Source organism: Saccopteryx bilineata, chromosome 6, assembly GCF_036850765.1.
Source record: "Saccopteryx bilineata isolate mSacBil1 chromosome 6, mSacBil1_pri_phased_curated, whole genome shotgun sequence".
Classification (NCBI taxonomy): Eukaryota; Metazoa; Chordata; class Mammalia; order Chiroptera; family Emballonuridae; genus Saccopteryx; species Saccopteryx bilineata.
The window spans coordinates 12,506,404-12,525,933 of record NC_089495.1 but is presented as its reverse complement, the minus strand read 5'-3'; the positions used below and the strand labels follow the sequence as shown (position 1 = coordinate 12,525,933).

The 19,530-nt window shown below is 48.4% G+C and overlaps 1 protein-coding gene across 5 annotated transcripts in view; it reads right to left on the bottom strand.

The window, feature by feature from the left end:
* Positions 1 to 19,530, bottom strand: part of STOX2 (storkhead box 2) — a 213,663-nt gene that overhangs the window by 139,957 nt on the left and 54,176 nt on the right. Inside the window, exon 1 of one of the 5 annotated variants that reach the window (XM_066237983.1) lies at positions 15,618 to 15,924. The exons of the other annotated variants lie outside the window; for them this stretch is intronic. Coding sequence (XP_066094080.1) covers positions 15,618 to 15,663 — 46 coding nt within the window. The 5' untranslated portion in view covers positions 15,664 to 15,924. Of the gene's footprint in view, positions 1 to 15,617; positions 15,925 to 19,530 lie in introns of those variants that run through there. 5 annotated transcript variants of the gene reach the window in all.

Here is a 19,530-nt window from a genome sequence, read left to right as displayed (position 1 = left end):
TCCCCAGCCCAGTATAGAGCCTGGACCTGCAAAGGGGCCCCGTGACTATCAATAGTCTAGTAAGTGCACACACCAAGAATGAACAGTGTGGGACAAGAGGCTGGACAGGAAATGTTCCGAGTTGTGAAAGGGAAACCCCTTCTCATGATGAAAAAAGACGGAGAGCCGCCAATCCCACTGGAAAGTAGAACCATGGCTGGGTGGGTCACCTCTCCGGATGATGGTGACATTGTTACACGCTTTTAACGATCATCTGACCAAGGGAAGATGAGATGTAGCGTTCACGGGACGCTCATTTGGCGAGGCTGCCCTCAGCAGCCCTGTGGAGAAAGTGACCTATGGCCCGTTCACCACTTTGCCCTTTGCTCCTGGGACTCTCGGGCTGATTAACACGTTCTATCCTTTCACCCTCTCTTCCTATGTCATATTTTTTTCAAATCTCTCATTAAATCCTCCGTAAATAGATTTGGTAAGTTTTAAAGGCAATCTGGGAATGTCAACATTTCTGTGAAATTTCCTAAAGCACTATCAGTAAATGAAAATGGAGTTTGAGAGAAAAACTGTTTTCTAAATCCTCGGGGACCGAGCACATGGAATACGTATGGGTGGTGAACACACACCTGGCTCGATCTACTTACTTTTATATGGTTGTTTACGGGCGGCTCTCAAGCCAAAACACAGTGGCAGGAAGTTCAGCCACCAATTCCTTCACACACACACACACACACACACACACAAACCCATTCATGGAAAAAGAATGATAAACCAAAAGTTGATCTTTTTTTCTTTCCTCTAATTTGTGCACAGGTATCAAATGAAAGGACAAACTGCTTCAACTTCTGGTCATGTTGCGCCACAAAATAAAACCCACTGATCATCCATACACGACATTTAAACCTACTTTCCCGCCCCCCCTCCCCAGCTGTCCACACCTAATGTTTTCTCCCCTTTAAAGAGAGGGCACAGTTGAGTCCACCAACTCAGCAATGGGAAAGTTTAATTTACAACCAAATTGGCAGTCCCAATATATCTGTCACTAGACAACAAACTTCAAAGACTTGTACTACCAACAATTATTAGGCCCCGGTGATTAAATGTTTACCTATCCTTAAATTTTACTCTATTCTTAGATTTCTCAAATAATATTGGAGCAAAGTTAAACTTAGAGCAATGAAAAGGGGTCCCCAAAGGTGTGAAATGCCATGCAACAAAATGTGTCTTTTTTGGGGGGGCGGGGTACAATAATATATCAAACTCTTCTATCTTTTTTGTACAGAAACATGTTTCAATCAGTAATACCATGAGAAACCAAAAAGAAATCTTAGAGATCAAGTACTGAATTCAGAACGGAATAACAATCTGATTCACAATTCAGGGCTCCTGTAAGACTGTCACCATTGAGCATGCCAGTCACCAGTGAGATGTGACATGTTGACAAGAGGCTGGGCTCAAGTTTAATCTGATTCATAAACAGAATCAGCAACAGGGGAAAAAAAAATGCACACTCCTTTAGCCTTTGTTCCTTCTGTTTGTGATCATTGTGCTTGTGCTAATGGGGAACGGTGACAAAATTCTACATAGTTGTCATTCATAATCTGGAAAATAACATAATTCTATGGGAATGACCACTAGCAGGCCAGGAAAATACATAAATAATACATTAGTACATGAAGTACAGGATGACTCTTGCCTGAAGGTTATGTTTCTCTGGGGGACCCCTCCGTCCTGCTCTGCCTCAGTCCACACTTCCAACACAGGCTATGAGGCCTGGCCGCCCGGAAAAGAACGGGCCCCTGAATGCACGTCTTTCCCCAAGGCAGCCAAACCCTTCTCTCTGCTGTTCTGTGTGACGACTTCCTGGAACTGACGCGCTGAGAGCCTTTCCCATTGGGAGAACAGGCTCTGAAAACTGAAGGAACAGCTCGCTCAAGTCAATCCAAAAATTGAAACTCATTTCTTTTGACTTTCAAATCACCCCTCTGACCCTCCCACTTCCTAAAAACCAAGTGAGTCTTGTGACGTTTTTAACATTTATTTATTGATTTTAATGAGAGAGGAGGGATGGGGGAGAGAGAGAACGAGAAAGGACCATCGATCCATTCCTGTATGTGTCCTGACCAGGGATCAAACCAGCAACCTCTGTGCTTCAGGAAAATGCTCTAACCAATAGAGCTATCTTGCCAGGGCACCCTGTGACTATCTATGGCATTTGTATTTTCCACCTCAGTTTCTGGGAGGGAAAGGGATAAACTTAGTGGAAGATGCATCATTCCTATCTGGAACATTAGTTCATATAGACGGATTTATTTTAGAAACAATGTTGCCAGCAGCAGCTTTCTACAGGGCAGCAAATGTGGCAGTTACCCCAGGAAAGGCAATAGGACGGAGTGTTTACATGCACAGACTGCGGCTCTTGCACGTGGACCTAGACAGCCCGGGTTCAGGTCTTAGTGGGAACACTCCTACTGCCCCGACCTCCCTTTCTTTCGGGTCCCTGACTGGGGACCTGATGTGGCGATGATAACCGGCACCTCCTTCCGTGGGTTCCCAGGGCGATTGGGTGAGTTGGTGCACGTCTGCCTGTAGAACGATTCCTTCCTTGAACATGGTCAAGTGCTATAAAGGAGGTGGTATATGCATAAAATAGATAACGTAAGGAATACTCAGTCATCTTATGGAAAAAAAAAATGTTCTGAGAATTCCAAAAGTACAAATCGTTGCAGTTTTAGAAACATTAACAAGGGACTTTGAAACTTGAAACTAAATGGCAATTAAGAAAAAAGAAAAAAACAAACAAAACAATGACATCAGATAATACAAACACATCTTTGCCGGGGGCCTCTGGCACTTATGCAATAATTTGGGTCTAATTAAGAGAACATAGTATATTCCAGTTCCCTCCTCCCACATCCTCCTTTTCTCCATAAATCACACAAAGTGCCTGATCCAAACAGATGGCTCTTCCCTCATGCCCTGAAGCCTTGAAGACTGAACTATCCTCCTCCTAACACCGGGAGAAATAGGATCTTAAAAGTGTCAGAACAGGTTCTCCGTGAAGAACATTCCTTCCTTGCTTGTTATCGTAGGGTATGTTGGAGGCTGCCGGTTAGACGAGCCTGGAGAGGGACCGTGAGGGAAATCGGCGTTCAGGCTTTTAAGCAAGTGTAGAACACGCTCAGGGTTAGCGTGTCTTCCTGACGTGGCCGCGCTCTTGGTATCTGAGGGCGGGCAAAGGTGTGGCAGCTGGAAGGTGGACGGCAAGCGCAGAAGGCACCCAAGGAACCGAGATCCCTTCTGAAAGGACACACGTGCATCCTTCTCTCCCCCAACCAGCTTGGAAGTCCTCCCTCCTCCTCATACCCAGGTCTGCTGGGGACAACAGGACCGTCAGACCCATGCCGTCTCTGCTGGACCCTCACCTTTCCCATCTGTGGTCAACTTCCTCTTCCTCTATTCCTAAAGCACACATTTGATCACGTCACTTACTGCCTTAAAATTCGTTTTAATGGCCCCTCCACTGCCTGGGTGATTGAAAGCCTCCCACAGTCTGATCCCCAGAAATGCCACCTCTGTCTCCGCAGTGCTTCCCGAGGCACCTGCACTGCACGGTTTTCTTGCCATCTTGCCTTCAGCTGTGCTGGGTCTTCCCGTGCTTGGGACCTCCTTTCCCTCCTCTCTGCCTTCCAAACTCCCAGTTCTGCTCAGACTCCTAGCCTAAATCACTCTCTCCTCTCCACTGCACCTTTACTATGCATCCCTTACGTTCCTGGCATCTGCCGTCCTGCAGCCCTGCTCACCCGACATCCACCATCCCCAGCTCTGCATTCCTTCAGTGGTTTCAGGACAACTAGCGTTTTTATTAAATTGTGGATCTCCCCCTAATAGACTGTCAGCTCATGTTGGGGAAATAACGGTTCTCTTCTTCATAGAGCCTGGCACCCTCGAGGCACTTCATACATTCATTTGTTGCCATTTCTACAGCAATTGTTCATTCCTTTTCTATAGCCAGTGTCCATCCACCCTGTGGACCAAGAGATAGGTAAACCAACAATCCCACCCCACCCCTTTCCGAGTATCCAGGGAGAAGAATGAATGACCAGTCTTCAAAACAAAACATAAACTGTCCTTTCTGTTCAGTTGCGCTTCCAGCTAGAGATTGAATACAGGCAGGCAGGCACGCACGCACGCACACACGCACGGTTTTGGCCTCCAGGAACAGAAAGAACATATATGTGATGAAGCACAAGGGAGACTCTCGGTGGATTGTGATGGCCGGGAAAGCCTTCTCTAAGGAGCTGGGATTGGGAGGACTGGGATCTCTCATACAGGTGCTGCGGAAGGACAGTAACCCAGTCGTCCCCAACCTTTTTTGGGCCACAGACCGGTTTAATATCAGAAAATATTTTCACGAACCAGCCTTTAGGGTGGGACGGATAAATGTATCACGTGACCAAGACAAGCGTCAAGAGTGAGTCTTAGACGGACGTAACAGGGAATCTGATCATTTTTAAAAATAAAACATCGTTTAGACTTAAATATAAATAAAACGGAAATAATGTAAGTTATTTATTCTTTCTCTGCGAACCGGTACCAAATGGCCCACGGACTGGGTACTGGTCCGTGGCCCGGGGGGTTGGGGACCACTGCAGTAAAGGCTTCCCGATGTGCTGGGAAACATCACTGGATCCCCGGGGAAGTGGCTGGGCACATCCTGGGAAGAGACTGACCGTGGGAAAATGCAAAGCGTGTCAGGAGATCATAAAATAATCTGCTTTGCTGAGGCAGATAACCAAAGCGGGAATGGGACACAACGCTGGAGGAGTATTTAGGGGAACGCAGGCCGAGAGGTCTGGGTCTGAGCCTACCACAGCGTTTTCCCGAGGGGGGCCGACACTAACATGCCTACACATCGCTACAAAAAGGGGTCGAGGGAGAGGTCCCGTAGTCGAACACGTTTGGGAAATACTATCCCACCTCCCGTCTGGAGAAACAAGGCGTGTATAGAATAAGAGGCACTGAGAAGTCCTGCAGTAAAGAGCCCCATTTTCACCTCTGCTGCGTTTCCTTATATTTCGAAAAATTTTGTTTTGAGGACCCAATTTAAGAAATGTCAAACTCCAGGCCATGCAGAAAATCAAAATAAAGTAACGTTTACATTTTTAAAAGCGTAGAGTTTGCAGCCCAGATGGAGCTGGAGCTAGGAAGAGGGGAGAAATGACCATGTTAAACAGATGCTAAAATCTGCAAAGAATCATAAAGTGGAAGTTAGACGTGAATCAGGCACTTTTCCACAAACCGTGCCTGAGTCCAGTGGGGTGTCTGTGAACATCTATCAAACACATTTCCTGCAAGTTCAGATATGGTTGTGCAAATCCCTAGTTCAGAGCAGGAAAAAATAAAAAGGAGAAGAATCTGTCTGAACACAGGTACAGAGGGCTGCAAGTGATCTCTAAACGGACTCTTTTCCATGAGAATATATCTCCTTGTAGATAACAATCTCAAATCAAAGCCATGCGTGGTGTAGTGAATTTATCCTCTAAACCAGATAAGACGGCTTCCTGTGTCCATGTCTAGAACCCAGAAGTGTAAGCCAATTGCGGCACAAAACAACCAGCAATGCTGTGAGTTCAAAGGGCAAAGTAATTAACATGAGCATTCAAAACGGGAGTGGATTTAGGATTTTCAACACTTTGAATCTCCACTGATTCAGGTCCATCATGCTAAGCATAGGGAAGGTGTGGTTTCTAACCCTTTCACAACAGAGAGGAGTTTCAGGCTCAACCAATTTAATTCCTTTAGTAAACACTAAATAGTAACTCTCTGGGCTGGTATTTTCCAAATGGCATTTCCAGAACTTGCCCTTCTTCCACTGTTAACGGAAGCCAGGTCGGAAAAGGGGTTCTGTAAGCAGGCGTGGGAAATGACCAGGTTAACATATTGCGTTAAGGTCGGGCCTCTCAGAGCCTCTGCCACATTGTATACAGTGAGGCTCTGCATGATTCCACACTCACTCCATCGGGACCCTGCTGGCACAAGGCTGTATGGGACCGATGTGCCACAGTAACCTTCTGGAAGGCACAAGACGACCTGGAAATAACCCTTTCTTGTGGGCCTCACAGGCCAGGAGGGTGGAGGGGACCCTGCCGCGGAGGCGCAGGCTTCATACCAGGCAGGGGCCCCTCCGCGGTCAGCAGACACTCAGAAAGAAGAGTCCTGGACGCAACCTCCGCCCCTTCGCAGGTCCTCAGGGCGTTTCTCTTGTGGTATTGATTGCAGTTGAAATTAAAACCCACTTTTTAACAATATTTTTTTATTTTGTGTTTTTTTTTTTAAGAGAGAGAGAGAGAGAGAGAGACACTGATTTGTTGTCGCATCCATCTGAGATACCCAGCCAGGGCACCTTAAAACCCATTCCATCCCGGCCAGGGCACACAGGAGAAGCGTCCATTTGCTTCTCCACCCCTCCGCCGCGCTTTCCTCTCTGTCTCTCTCTTCCCCTCCCGCAGCCAAGGCTCCATTGGAGCAGAGATGGCCCGGGCGCTGGGGATGGCTCTGTGGCCTCTGCCCCAGGCGCTAGAGTGGCTCTGGTCGCAACATGGCGACGCCCAGGATGGGCAGAGCATCGCCCCCTGGTGGGCAGAGCGTCGCCCCCTGGTGGGCATGCCGGGTGGATCCCGGTCGGGCGCATGCGGGAGTCTGTCTGACTGTCTCTCCCTGTTTCCAGCTTCAGAAAAATGAAAAAAAAAAACACAAAAACCATTCCAATTAGAACAAAATGCAGTTCTTCCACGTGGCCTACCAGGCCCTCCTGCTGTGGGTCTGCCTCCTCAGGGGCCCCCTTTTCAGCCAGTCAGCCTTCTCCCTGTTCTTCGACCCCGCCCCCAAGCCCCGCCCACCTCAAAACCTCAGGCCTGTCCTTCTGCACCAGCCACTACCCTCCAAGTCTTCCCCCACGTCTCTTCTGCAGAAGGACCTTCCCTGAACACCCTCCTTAAAAGTCTCTCTGATGGCCCTCCCTCCGCCCATTAACCTACATTATTTTCTTCATAACACTTAGCATTCTCTCAAATGACCTTATTAATTTATTCGCGTATCTGCTGTTGCCGGACTCCCGCCACTAGACTGGAACCCTGGCTGCCCTGTGCACTGCGCCCTGGTGCCTGGGACCGAGGCGTGCCCACCCGCAGTAAGTATGTGCTGAGTGCCAGGGGCGTGGGCACATGGCCACCTGCTGGGGAAGGAGAGGTGCCACGCGGCCAGGGGGCATGGGCAGGCCTCTGTGATCCTGTTCACGTTCTCGTGTTTACCTGGGCAGTGGGAACAGGGGTGTGTTCCCTTTGTGAGAATTTATCGAGCCGTAAATTTCTATTTCAGCTCCCTTTGGAGTCTTGATTCAAACGAAAATGGTTTGTCATGTATTAGTGTTTATGTAATCATGAAGGTAGGAATAATAATTGTTCCTATTTTTGAGGGCCCGTGATGAACCTTACACTCTGCTAGGCACGTCATCTGTGGACACTGCATGAAAGCCTCAAAAATACCTTATAAGTAATCAGCACAACCCCTTTTACAGACAGAGAAACCAAGGTGCACAGAGAACAGTAACTTGCTCATGGTCACACAGCTAGTAAGCAAAACTGGGCTGCCAAACCCAGTTTAATCTAATTCTACAACTCACCTACGAAAATCCTCCTTCAAAATCACTTCTAAACTCAGGGCTGGTATTCTGAGATGTTCTTATCTTTCCCCTTTTTCACCTGTAGGCTGACACAGACTAAACGTGGCTAACCCTGTCCCAGTACCTGTGGACACCACAGCCGGACAAACGTCACCTTTGCGTCAAACACACCAGAAACTGTCTGGTCGGGTGCAGGCGCGGACAGTGGGCAGAAAGGACACGGACCGCCCCAGAGCAGCAGGGTGAGGGTCTGCCAACGTCCCAGGATGGCCTGCTCTCACCTGGGGATTCTCTGGACCCCCCAGGAGTGGGCGGCTCCTTCTCTGGTCTGGGGCCTCCTGTCTGCTTCTGAATTTGAAATCTGACCAAGTTCTGGTGCTTTTCCCCCACGTCACTCAGGACTTCTTTGGAAGAAACAGCACTTCTGGTTAGGAGAGTTGTGGAGGAATACGCCGCCCGAGTGGGGGGAGAGAGCACATTTCGCTTCTCCCCCCCCCCCGTAACGACCCACATCGTTGGGGTAGTGTACCATAACTACAAGGGAAAGGGATTGGTTTCTCCAGCAGAGGGTCACCTTGGAGTGATTGCCAACACGCAAGCCCCTTGCAAACAACTAATGGTGGCACCGACAGGAAGAAGTTTGGCAGGCGGCACTGCGGGCCAGGCCCTGACGTACACCCACGGAAACTCAGATGGAAATGAAATTGTTTGCTTTTCTTTCCATGTGTCTGACAGGCTCCCCCAGCTTCCACTGGGTTTATTACAAAGGTGTCAGACCCTACCAGAAATTTGATGGTAGCCACACATTATCAAATAAATAAAGAAAACCCTCTTTTGCCCTCCTCTGAAGTTTTCTTAAGTTACTCCGAATAGCATCGGCCTCTGCCAAGTTTTCTGTGTCTTACATAATGAGTTACTTTCTAATTAGCATATCACAAATAGTCCTGATCTTCTTTACAAGTCCGGATACATTTTTTTTAATGTTTCTTTTTAAAGTACATCAGGATTTTTCACACTCTCTAAAGACCTAGGAGAATCAAAGCAAGGTGTCGGCTTGATTCGCCAATATTTTTTCTTTTCTTTTTTTATTTTTCCACTAAGACGGCAGCAAGAAGTGGTGGAGAGGTCACAGGACTAGAAGCCAGAGGTCCTGGATTCGGTTTTGGCTGAGCTGCTAATTAGCTTTGTCACTTTAGGCAAATTTTGTGCAGTTTGAATAATCTCTTTCCTCCTTATTAAAAAACTGGAGCGAGTTATGTTCTTTGGTTTTAAGGACTCACAGTGAACTAAACACAAAAAAAGGCACAGACATCAACAAAAGGGCTGTGATTTTGAAGGGACACAGATATTCCGTTGAGGAATTATGTCTATTACCACTGAAGAGCAAAATGGTTTGCCTCTTCCCTAAGGAGGTACAGTTATATTTTGTCTAGCTTTAGTATGTGGACAAATATGCATACACACATTCTAATCTGCCTTTATACCAGTGAATATAATTGACCTGAATGATTTCTAATAGAAGGAATTCTGAGACAATGAAAATAAAGTCCTAGACATCTAGAAGGCTTTCTACTCTTTTGGTGTGTTAAAAAGAAAATACAATCAGGTCAATAAAATACCTTGATTTTCCCGGTAACATCTGGGTCTCAGGATTGAACTAGTAATATCAAAATCATAAAAACTCAGAACTTGATCTTGGTTTTGATTACAAGTCCCTGGCAGCAAGGACCATGCTGGCTTTATGAGCTTCCCCGTTTAATCTGCCTAATCATACTGTGTGCAGGGTGGGCGGAGACCCCGTACAGGCCCTCATCCCTGCACCTGCCATCTCGTTCCCGTCACGGCCACACTGACACCCTCCGTCTGGCCCCTGCCCTCCCCCAAGGGCAGCCCAGCACGCCCCGTTTTGTGCACTTGCCCCCAGTGTCCTCTCTGACCACCGCCAACTTCCCTCGGTAACTGCCTGTCAGGCTCCAGGACGAGCTCCGCTCCCAGCCATCGGAGGGGCCCTTTGCCCCACAGCGCCGTGGGCTGTGCTGCACCTGCCTGTTTGCACAGCTGTCTCCTGACTCCACCGTAGCAGGAGCCAGAGCTCAGAGGTGCCTGGGTCACATCTGCCACCCAGGACACTGGACAGCGATGAGGGAAAGAAGAAATGGATAGAGAGAAAGCGAGGTGCTGTGGACACCCCAAGAACTGTCCCCTCCGTCATGCTGAGGCCCCTCCTTTCTAAAAGCTGTATGACATAAGGCGCCCATGAGTGATAACCAGCAAACTGTGGTCTAAATCAGTGGTCCCCAATCCCCGGGCCGCAGACCGGTACCAGTCCGTGGGCCATTTGGTACCAGTCCACAGAGAAAGAATAAATAACTTACATTATTTCCGTTTTATTTATATTTAAGTCTGAACGATGTTTTATTTTTAAAAAATGACCAGATCTGTTACATCCGTCTAAGACTCACTCTTGACGCTTGTCTTGGTCACGTGATACATTTATTCATCCCACCCTAAAGGCTGGTCCGTGAAAATATTTTCTGACATTAAACTGGTTCGTGGCCCAAAAAAGGTTGGGGACCCCTGGTCTAAACAATCCTATTCCTGATGAGGAAGGAAATACTGATGGCTGAACAATGGAAAACCAGTCCTACATAAAGAGGAGAATGTCTGTATGTGTGTGTGTCCTTGGGTGTGTGTGAGTGTCTTTGTGTGTGTGGCTCTGTGAGTGTCCCTGTGTCTGTCTCTGTGTCTATGTATACGAGTGTGTGTCTCTTTATGTTTCTGTGTGTGTACGTGTCTGTGTGTGCATCTGTATAAGAGTGTGTCTGTGTGTGTATGTGTCTGTCTGCCCATGTATGTCTCTGTGTGTGTCTGTATGTGAGTATCTGTGTGTCTGTGAGTGTGTGTGTGTGTATTTGTGTGTAGAGGCAACAGGAAATCACTGATGCTTTTTCCACAGAATAGCAAGAATGAAAGAAGTTTTAAGAAGCCCACCGCGCAGTAATACAGAAATACACTGAAATGGCCTAAAGATTATTCCAGATTACTATGTAGCCATGAAAAATTATTACAAATAATTGTACTTATAGATGTGGGAAAGCAATCATATAGGTTAAGTACAAAAAAGTGGCAACAGAAAAATATAGATGACAAAATTACAATTTGTAAGATCTTTTTATATATGAGAATATTTAGATATATAGCTATTTAGCTACAGAGAGAAAAGTTTAAGAGGATAAATGTCAGAGCATTAGCAGGGATGTTATCTAGCCTTAACAGGGATGTTATCTAAGTGGCAAAATACGTGGGTTTTCCCTCCTTTCTCTTTATCTGTATGTTCTCATTTTTCCTACTACACAGATGAACCGCTTGGGTGAGTTTTAAGTATCTCCTCTGAATAAGTAAATGGCCCCTTTACAAATATGAAACAGTGTGGCGACGGGGCGCTGAGGGTGTGGTGCAGGCAGCAGCGAGGGAAGCGGGCAGGGAGGCGGACCTGGCAGCCATCGCAGCTGCACGCAGGCAGAAGTGGGCGGCAGCCTGCGGGGCGGGGGGGGGGGGGGGGGGGGGGGGGGGAGGGTCTCGGGATAGAGATCTGGTGCGATTCCTGGACTGTCAGCCTCCGTGAGGGAAACGCCGGTTCAACCACCAGATGTGCGGGGGGGGGGGGGGGGGGGGGGGGGGTAATTACTGGGAGGGGAAGGTCATTTCCTCTTAGCCATGGTCTGTGTGAGGTGCTGACAAGTCATTCAAGAGAGACTAGAGCTCAAGAGAGGTTAAGGCTCGAGGTGGCGTGGGTTGAGGGGTCACTCCACCCAGGTCAGGCTGGGTGCCCTCCACAGGCCCCCACAGGGGCCATCATTGTCCTTGTGGGGCAGCTTCCAGGCTGTGCAGAGGTGACCCACTCACTTCGTCTCTCTTCCTTCCTACACCATAGACTCCAGGAAGCAGGGGCCCACATGTCTGTCATCATTCCACCCTTCAATGCCTACCTCAAGGCCCTGGCTGGTTGGCTCAGTGGCAGAGCATCAGCCCAGCATGTGGATGTGCCAGGTTCAATTCCCCATCAGGGCACACAGGAGAAGTGCCCAACTGCTTCTTCACCCTTCCCCCTCCCTTTTCTCTCTCTCTCTTCCCCTCCCGCAGCCATGGCTCAATTGATTTGAGAGCATCAGCCCCATGCACTTTGAATGGCTTTATGGAACCTTTTCCTCAGGTGCTAAAAATAGCTCGGTTGTGAGCATGACCCCAGAAGGGCAAAGCATCGGCCCCAGATGGGGGTTGCCAGGTGGATCATGGTTGGGGCGCATGCGGGAGTCTGTCTCTCTATCTCTCCTCTTCTCACTTGGAAAGGAAGGGGGGGAAACACCTACATCAATGCCTGGTACATAGTGGGTACTCAATGAATATCTGAGAAGTGGGTTTCTGAATCCTCTGAGGGGCCAGCCGGCTGACTCAGGAAGAGGGACAGAATAAGGAGCTAGAGGTGAGTGAAACCTGGGAGACGCAGAAGCCGGAGGGAGCATGGCCGCCGGCCAAACAGGTGCAAACCGGACAAGGCACCTTTCCAGGAACCAAGGACGGCGAGGGCCAGAAGCTGGCGGAGACAGGACCGAGACGAGTGAGAAGGACCCTGGTGATTAGGGAGAACTCCGAGAGGAAACATGAATGAGAGCAAGACAGCCTGCCCAGCCGTGCGGCGAAGACATGCAACAGCCGGGCTCCAGCCGCACGACGGCAGAACCGGTCCCGGAGCCGCGTCCGCGCACGACGGCGGAACCGGTCCCGGAGCCGCGTCCGCGCACGACGGCAGAATCAGAGAGGGGACCTGCGTGTGTTCACACACCGGCGGCAGAGGCACAGGTGTGGCAGGCTGTGGCTCGGAGGGGACAGCCTTGGGGAGCGGAGGGTTACCCCTGAGAAAGGACAGGAAGGCACGGTGGACCTTCGCGCCCCCCAGCCCTGCATGCAGCACGCCCGGCCTGTGCCTCGCCACTCTTCTCTAGTTGTCCACTCCCGTCACCCACGGCTGCTTCGTGGGTCTTCCCCCCTCACCGAGGCGGCACAGCCCGAACCTTCCGGACCTCCCACAGTGAGCTCTCCAGGAGAGTCGGTCGCTGTTGAAATCCCGTAAGTGCCACGGAGAATACGGCTACAGACACATGGATACGTATGCAACAGCTTTGAAACAGACACTACTGCAAAGTAGACTATTTTTAAAGTAGCACCTTGACATCTTCCTTTTTTCTTTAACAGCAAAACACTCCATTATATACTTGGACAAGGGAGCTATTCATTCCCCAGGATCCGTGCCAGCTCACTGCAAGGTCACGGTCATGGAGACGACCTCCCTGCCACCACCTGCAAGTCAGCTGGGGACAGGGGGTGAGAACAGTGGCTGTTGGGTCAAGGCGTCTGCAGGCAAACGTGGGCTGCCCTGTAGTCTGTCTGGATGGAGACTGATCTGTGACTGGGCTGGTCGGGATCCCAGGGTGCACACTTAGGACGTTTCTGTGAGCAGGGCATCCCTGTGGCAAGACTGCCCCTCAAAACTCTTAGGGAGCCCCCCGTGAGGCCGGGAATGAGACCCAAGACCGGAAGCTGACTCAGGGCAGATCCACAGAGGCAGCTGCAGACCTCAGCGAGGATGCCCGACTCCTGACCCTCGCTGGCGCACAGAGAGCAGAGCGCTCCCAGACTGCACGTGATGGACGCGGGATTTTCAACAAGCGGGCACCACTGGCAGCGACTGTGCCAAACATCACTTCAAAAAGAAGGCAGGATGGAGATGAAGGGCCTGCATTCGCCCCCCATTCACACACTTCCAGACAAGCCGTTAACATTCCTCCACACGCGATTCCAACAGTACCTCCCCCTGAATCAAATCCGGACCTTTGCCCACGTGTGTTCTGCAGTAGGAGAACTCAACTATGCCTACTTGGCACTTTTTTCTCCTTATGCTTTTAAGATACTTATGCAAACATAAAAAAAAATACATTATAAACATATGCATAATAAACTTCACCAAAGAGTTTCCCACACGGAGATATTTCCAAAATGTATGCTCTACATCTGACCATTAGTTTTACTTCAATAATGAGCTCAGATTTCCAAGCGACTCCTGCCATAAGTTACGCGTTCCAGTAAGAAAAAAAAGTGAACGTGTGGAAATTATATGAACGTTTTTAGGACACAGGGGTCCATTTGATGTTCTGAAACAATAATTTATCAAATAGGACCCAAGTGTCCAGAAAGCTTCATGGCCCCTTTCCCATATGCTAATTACTCCCCCAAGGCTCTGGCCGGGTGGCTTAGTGGATAAAGTATCATTCTGTTGTGCCAAGGTTGCAGGTTTGATCCCCGGTCAGAGACTGTATGAGAAGCAACCCCTGAGTGCACAAATAAATGGAACAAGAAGCGAGTTGATGCTTCTCTCTCTCTCTCTCCCTTCCTCCCTTTCTCTCTTCCCCCCACCCTCTCTCTCTCTCTCTCTCTCTCTCTCTTCCTCTCTCAAATCAATGGAAAATTAAATTACTCCCCCAAGATTAGTCTCAGAATTTAAAAAGTGGAACGGGCTATGCTAACCTGAGCACCCTGCAGTAAGAAAGACTCAAATCTGGGCTTTAATTGCAAAGTAAACAGTTGGGGTGGCTACTAGTTTTCAGAATTAAACATTTAAACTACTGTGTGTGATTCAACTTCCTTGCGAACCTCATGACCAACAGGTGAAGGAGTTCATCCAGTTATTTCCACCCTCTCTTAATTTAATTTGGCCAAATGCTCCATATTGGATTATTCTGAGAATTTTAGGTTACCAAAGGAAAAAAAAAATGGGGTGAAGAGCTTCTTGCCAAACATTAAGATTTTAGAGCTTCCAAGGAGAGAACAAATCTATCTGTGAAGCATTCCAGATCCCAGAGAGGCGGCTACGTTCCAGAGATCTAAGATCTTCATGTTGCCAAACTAGCCAAGCACTGCCAATGTGGCACTCAAATCAGATGCACATCGAAAAAATATCCCTGTTTATAAACAACCTTCCGCATGCACTGGGTAGAAAAGCAGTAAGTGATGATTAATTGGCCGGCTTCTACAATCTGTCATTCACTGCTCTTTTCAAGTTAAACCCACCGCATTACAATTTATTACTGTGCTCTAGACCCAAGTCATTTTTGAGAAAGTTTCGATTTCTAAATGAGAATTCAAATACCGTACCTAATGGCCTCCTTACTCTTTTTATATAAACATGGTAAACGGGCTTCTCCTTCATGACTTGTTATTTTAAAACATACCTTCACTTTTTATTTAAAATAAAAATCTCCCCTCCCCCTCCCCACCCACCCCCTTAACTCCCCAGTATAACTAGTTTTTCAAGGATTAGATTTAATTACTTTAGGTGCAAGATCTCTGAACAAATATAAATCCTGATTAAAGCACACACATATGTACGCACACAACCTAAAACTCAAAACAAAACAACGAAAGATATTTAATGGGGGCTCATCCCAAAGTGCCTTGTTTTGGATAATACGCAGAAAAGTCCAAGTTCAGGCTACGTCACCTGTGACAATGATGAACCAATTCATTACTCAACACACTTAAACGCATTTCAGGATGGCCCTTCCACAAGTTTCTGGAAAGAACACAAAAACACATTTGTCTAAGAGCAATCTGAAATTGGAGAGCAATTTACAAATAATTCCACATTTACAGAGAAGTCATGAAGCGCTGGAGGCCTGGTCTAGTAAAGGTTTGTAGCAACGGTATTGCCCACATGAGGCACACACAACAACTCCTCTGGGTGTTCCAGGTTTCAGACAAGCGAACTATTAGTACCACCGTCGGGGGGGGGGGGGGGGGGTTGTCAGGTTTTCCAAAGTATTGCATTTAAAAATTCAGACCAGTTTCTTCTGTCTAACAACACACCCGAGTTCAATATACTTACTCTCCAGTCTGGGTCCTGGCTTTCTGGTTTTGCAAGAGGTCTGCATAAGCGTCCAGATGGTAATAATCTGTGGCTTACTTCAAATCCTGAAAACTGCTGCTTTTCTTCTCTCGATTTCCTTTGGTGCCAAAGATGTCATTCTCTTCCAGGGTTACCGCATGTTAAGCAAAATTGCTGTCAACATTTTAGTACATTCAGCATTTCAGATTTCTTGATCGCTAACTTGAACTTGTTTAAGGGATCGCCGTGCTCTGCCGGCTTTTTGGTCCCCTGTTTCTTTTCTCCCGTCCGTGGAAAGGTGCTGGGCTGTCCGCACGCAGCCCAGAGATTTGGAAGCTGCACGTTTCCAGATGGCATTAAAATAAACACGCGTGCGATTCTCCCCGGCCTCAGACAGGGCTTCCCTTCCCCGGCCGCCCGGGCAGAGCGGCGTTTTCCCACACTCTCCCGTCATGGTGACGGGCTTGTCTGGGCAAGCAAGATAACGCGCTTGGGCAACAGATTAAAAGCCACAATGAAGCCATTAAGTACCGACAGGGCTGGGCCCCGACTCCATTCAGCACAGTCTCCAAACGCCTTCGCCCGACCTGAAAAGCAACCGGAAGAGCCCTGACAACGAAGTCCCAGACCTTTGAATCACTGGTGTTTTATAGAACAACACGGCGCTTCCACTCACGGGCCAGGCCAAGCAGGAAAGGCCTTGCCTTCGCGCCATCCCACCTGGAGGGATGGAAACTGAGACCCGCTCCTGAGGTCTAGAGTTAGGGGGCATCAGTCCTACCCTGCCCGGAGCAGTTCTGGGGCAACATTATTCCCAAGAATGCCTTTCACACTTCCATGAATACTTGGTTACTTTATCTCTAGCTCTGACCTCAGTCCTGGGAAGTTCTTGGCATGTGCGACGTGTGTTTGAAAAACTCACTGACACCTTTAAGTCCTAACCACAGGTTCCGATATTTCGCCACCCAGTTTAGAGCTTAACACCGATGCCTTATTCACACTTAAGTACGCTTACACCAACTTATGAAACCATTCATTTTATCATATGGGTTTTAATGATCTTTCTTTTCCCTTAATAGAAATCTTTAAAAACAACAACAACAACAACAACACACCTCTAATTTAATTCAGAAAAAAAAAAAGGAATTCTTCCTGGCTTAAAGGAATGCTCCTTCCGAGGCCCGGGGTGTGGTCGGCTGGCTCAACCAAGAATGACTTTGAGGTGGGTGTGGTCAGGTAGCGTCCGCCTTTGCCCCGTTGGCTGCACGATTATAGAATGAAGGAGAAAGTTGCAACATACTTTTCCTTGGCATTGAAAAAAAAAAAGACTCACTAAAGAATATTGTGGATTATCCACAAGTAACAGTTACTATAAATGGAAATCAGGCGTAATGGTAGACACGAAGCCACCTCTGGGGCAGGAGGAAGATGGAACTGTTCATATTTGTTTCTTTGTTGTTTTGTTGTCCTTGAATAATCTAAGCAGACCTTTGAGGAATAGATAAGGCAGACATCTGGGGAAATTGGGTGTAAGGGAAAGTATCAGAGAAGAAGAATCCACCAGAAATATGAGGGCGCTGAGAACAGACCTCACAGGGACATAAAACAGGCAGCAGATCCAGCCGTAGGGGGCGTGGCTTCCCTCTGCTCGGAGGGCGGAGACCTGTGCTGAGCTGCTCCCAAGCTCTCTCCCTTTCCGTCTCAGTCCATCGCTGTCCTAGTGAGGGTGACCCCAGCCTTGCTTTCCAGCTGCACTCTCTCCCAAACCCAGTCTCGTGTCATCAGCTACTAACATCCCTACCTAGATGTCCACTGTACACTTCAGACTCGACGGGTTTTAGCTTCGGAAATGACTGCTGTGTGGACATCCCGTGTCTGTGGTAAGGCTGGCCACCGAGGCGCACACCTCACATTGTTTCCCTCTTGCCAAGTCCTACACATGCGATCTCCAAATTATTTCTTGTACCTGTCCCCTGGGATGCCACATGCTTTCTTCTCCCTCCCAACCAGGACCCCCTGATCCCCGTATGTAGTAGGCTCGGCCTAATCTTCAATTCCCATGAGCAATCCCACCTTGAGATGGGAGCCCTTTGATTTCACTGAGCCCGCTCCACACGGGGGTTGCACATCCGGCAGCCGAGTCTTAGACCCCCCCTACAGTCCCAGTTTTAACCACGGAGTGCCCCGTTCCCTAATCCCAGCCTGCCTCCCACCTTCAAATAACAGGGCTTCACCTCTCTACCTCATTTCCAAGCTCCCGCTCTGGTCACTGCCCAGAAAGTCGGGCTCCTCCTACGTCTGGGACTCCTGCCAGTTTCCCAGCTTGGCCCTGACAACCCTTCCCCATCTCCATGCAGTGCAGGGGACCTGCTAGCCCCGCCCCACTGCGTTCACCCCGGAGGTAACTGGTTGTCTGAGGGCCTGGGGGTCGCCACACCCTTCAAAACCGGCTCTAAAATGTGCCGTAAACTCCCACCAGGCAAACACTGGAGCCGGACCTCGGCACTCAGCAGAACTCTGTTTGCTGCCTCCGGGCCCTGACATGAGCTCTGGACGCCTGGTCCAGCTTCGGACACACTCGGGCTTTGGTCGCTGTGGCCTCTGAGTTGACACTTCTGGGTTCAGCCCTACAGCAGGCCTAGACACTCTGCTTTTCTAACCCCCCTCTTCCCGGTAACAGTGACAGCTTGCTCCAATTTGGGGCCTGGCTGGGGACAAAACAGTCAGCTGCCACCCTTCCAAGCTGCCACTTCCACCTTAATCTGCCATCTCTCCTGGCCTTCTGCCTATGGCCACCACCTCTGTCCACTGCCTACCTAATAGCTTTCCCTCCTTAATCCTGGCTTACAGAACCCTGATCCTTTGATCTCTTGAAGGGCGGGCCCTGCCTCAGTCCAAAAAAAGAATCACAACTTGTCATAGTGATTTCATCCTTCTTGGCCAGTGACTGACATAAGTGGGCAGGTGAACTACTCCTGGCTCATTAATATAAGAAGTCTTCTGAAGAGGATATTTTTCCTGCCCCAACTTAAAAGCAGAAACAAAAACACTAGGAAAATGCCTGGTGCCAATTCTCTACCTTGAATGCACAGGAGATACCTGGAGCTGCTGCAGCCCTCTTGAGATCAAAAGGCAACAACAGAGGATGTGGGAGCCATTTGCTCTAATGACAGTGAAAAAAAAAAGGCAGACGGGGCTTGAGTTCCTGACAGCATCACCGGGCTACCTCACTAGCCCTAGCCAGTTAGCCCAGGTTTCTCGTGAGTCAAATAAATTCCTATCTGTTTGAGCCAGTGTTAGTGATTTTATGTTACAGGCAATCCAACACTGTCCCCCTAATGGAAAAGACACACGAACGACATAACTCCCTAGAAAGGCTGCACAGTGTTTTAGCACCTAAAGTTGGGTAGATCAATATCCCTTCATTTCTTACTCCCTTCTTACACAATCTCTCTCTTGTCCAATTTGCTTTATACCAAATGTAGTAAGGTAGCATTCTGCATAGTTCGCATATATGTTTTCTTTTATGTATATAATACTTGTAAAGCATGTGCGCACAGAGTGGTATCAGTGATAATAGCAGAGGAAGGAAGGAATTTCATTGGACAATCCCTCCACAAACAAACAAACACACAGTAAACCCGAAAAACTGTCAGAATCAACTTTATCTGAAACCTGGCAATTTATTAAAGGTTTACAGCAGGGGTCGGGAACCTTTTTGGCTGAGAGCCATGAATGCCACATACTTTAAAATGTAATTCCGTGAGAGCCATACAACGACCCGTGTACATTACGCATTATCCAATAAAAATTTGGTGTTGTCCCGGAAGACAGCTGTGATTGGCTCCAGCCACCTGCAACCATGAACATCAGTGGTAGGAAATGAATGGATTGTAATACATGAGAATGCTTT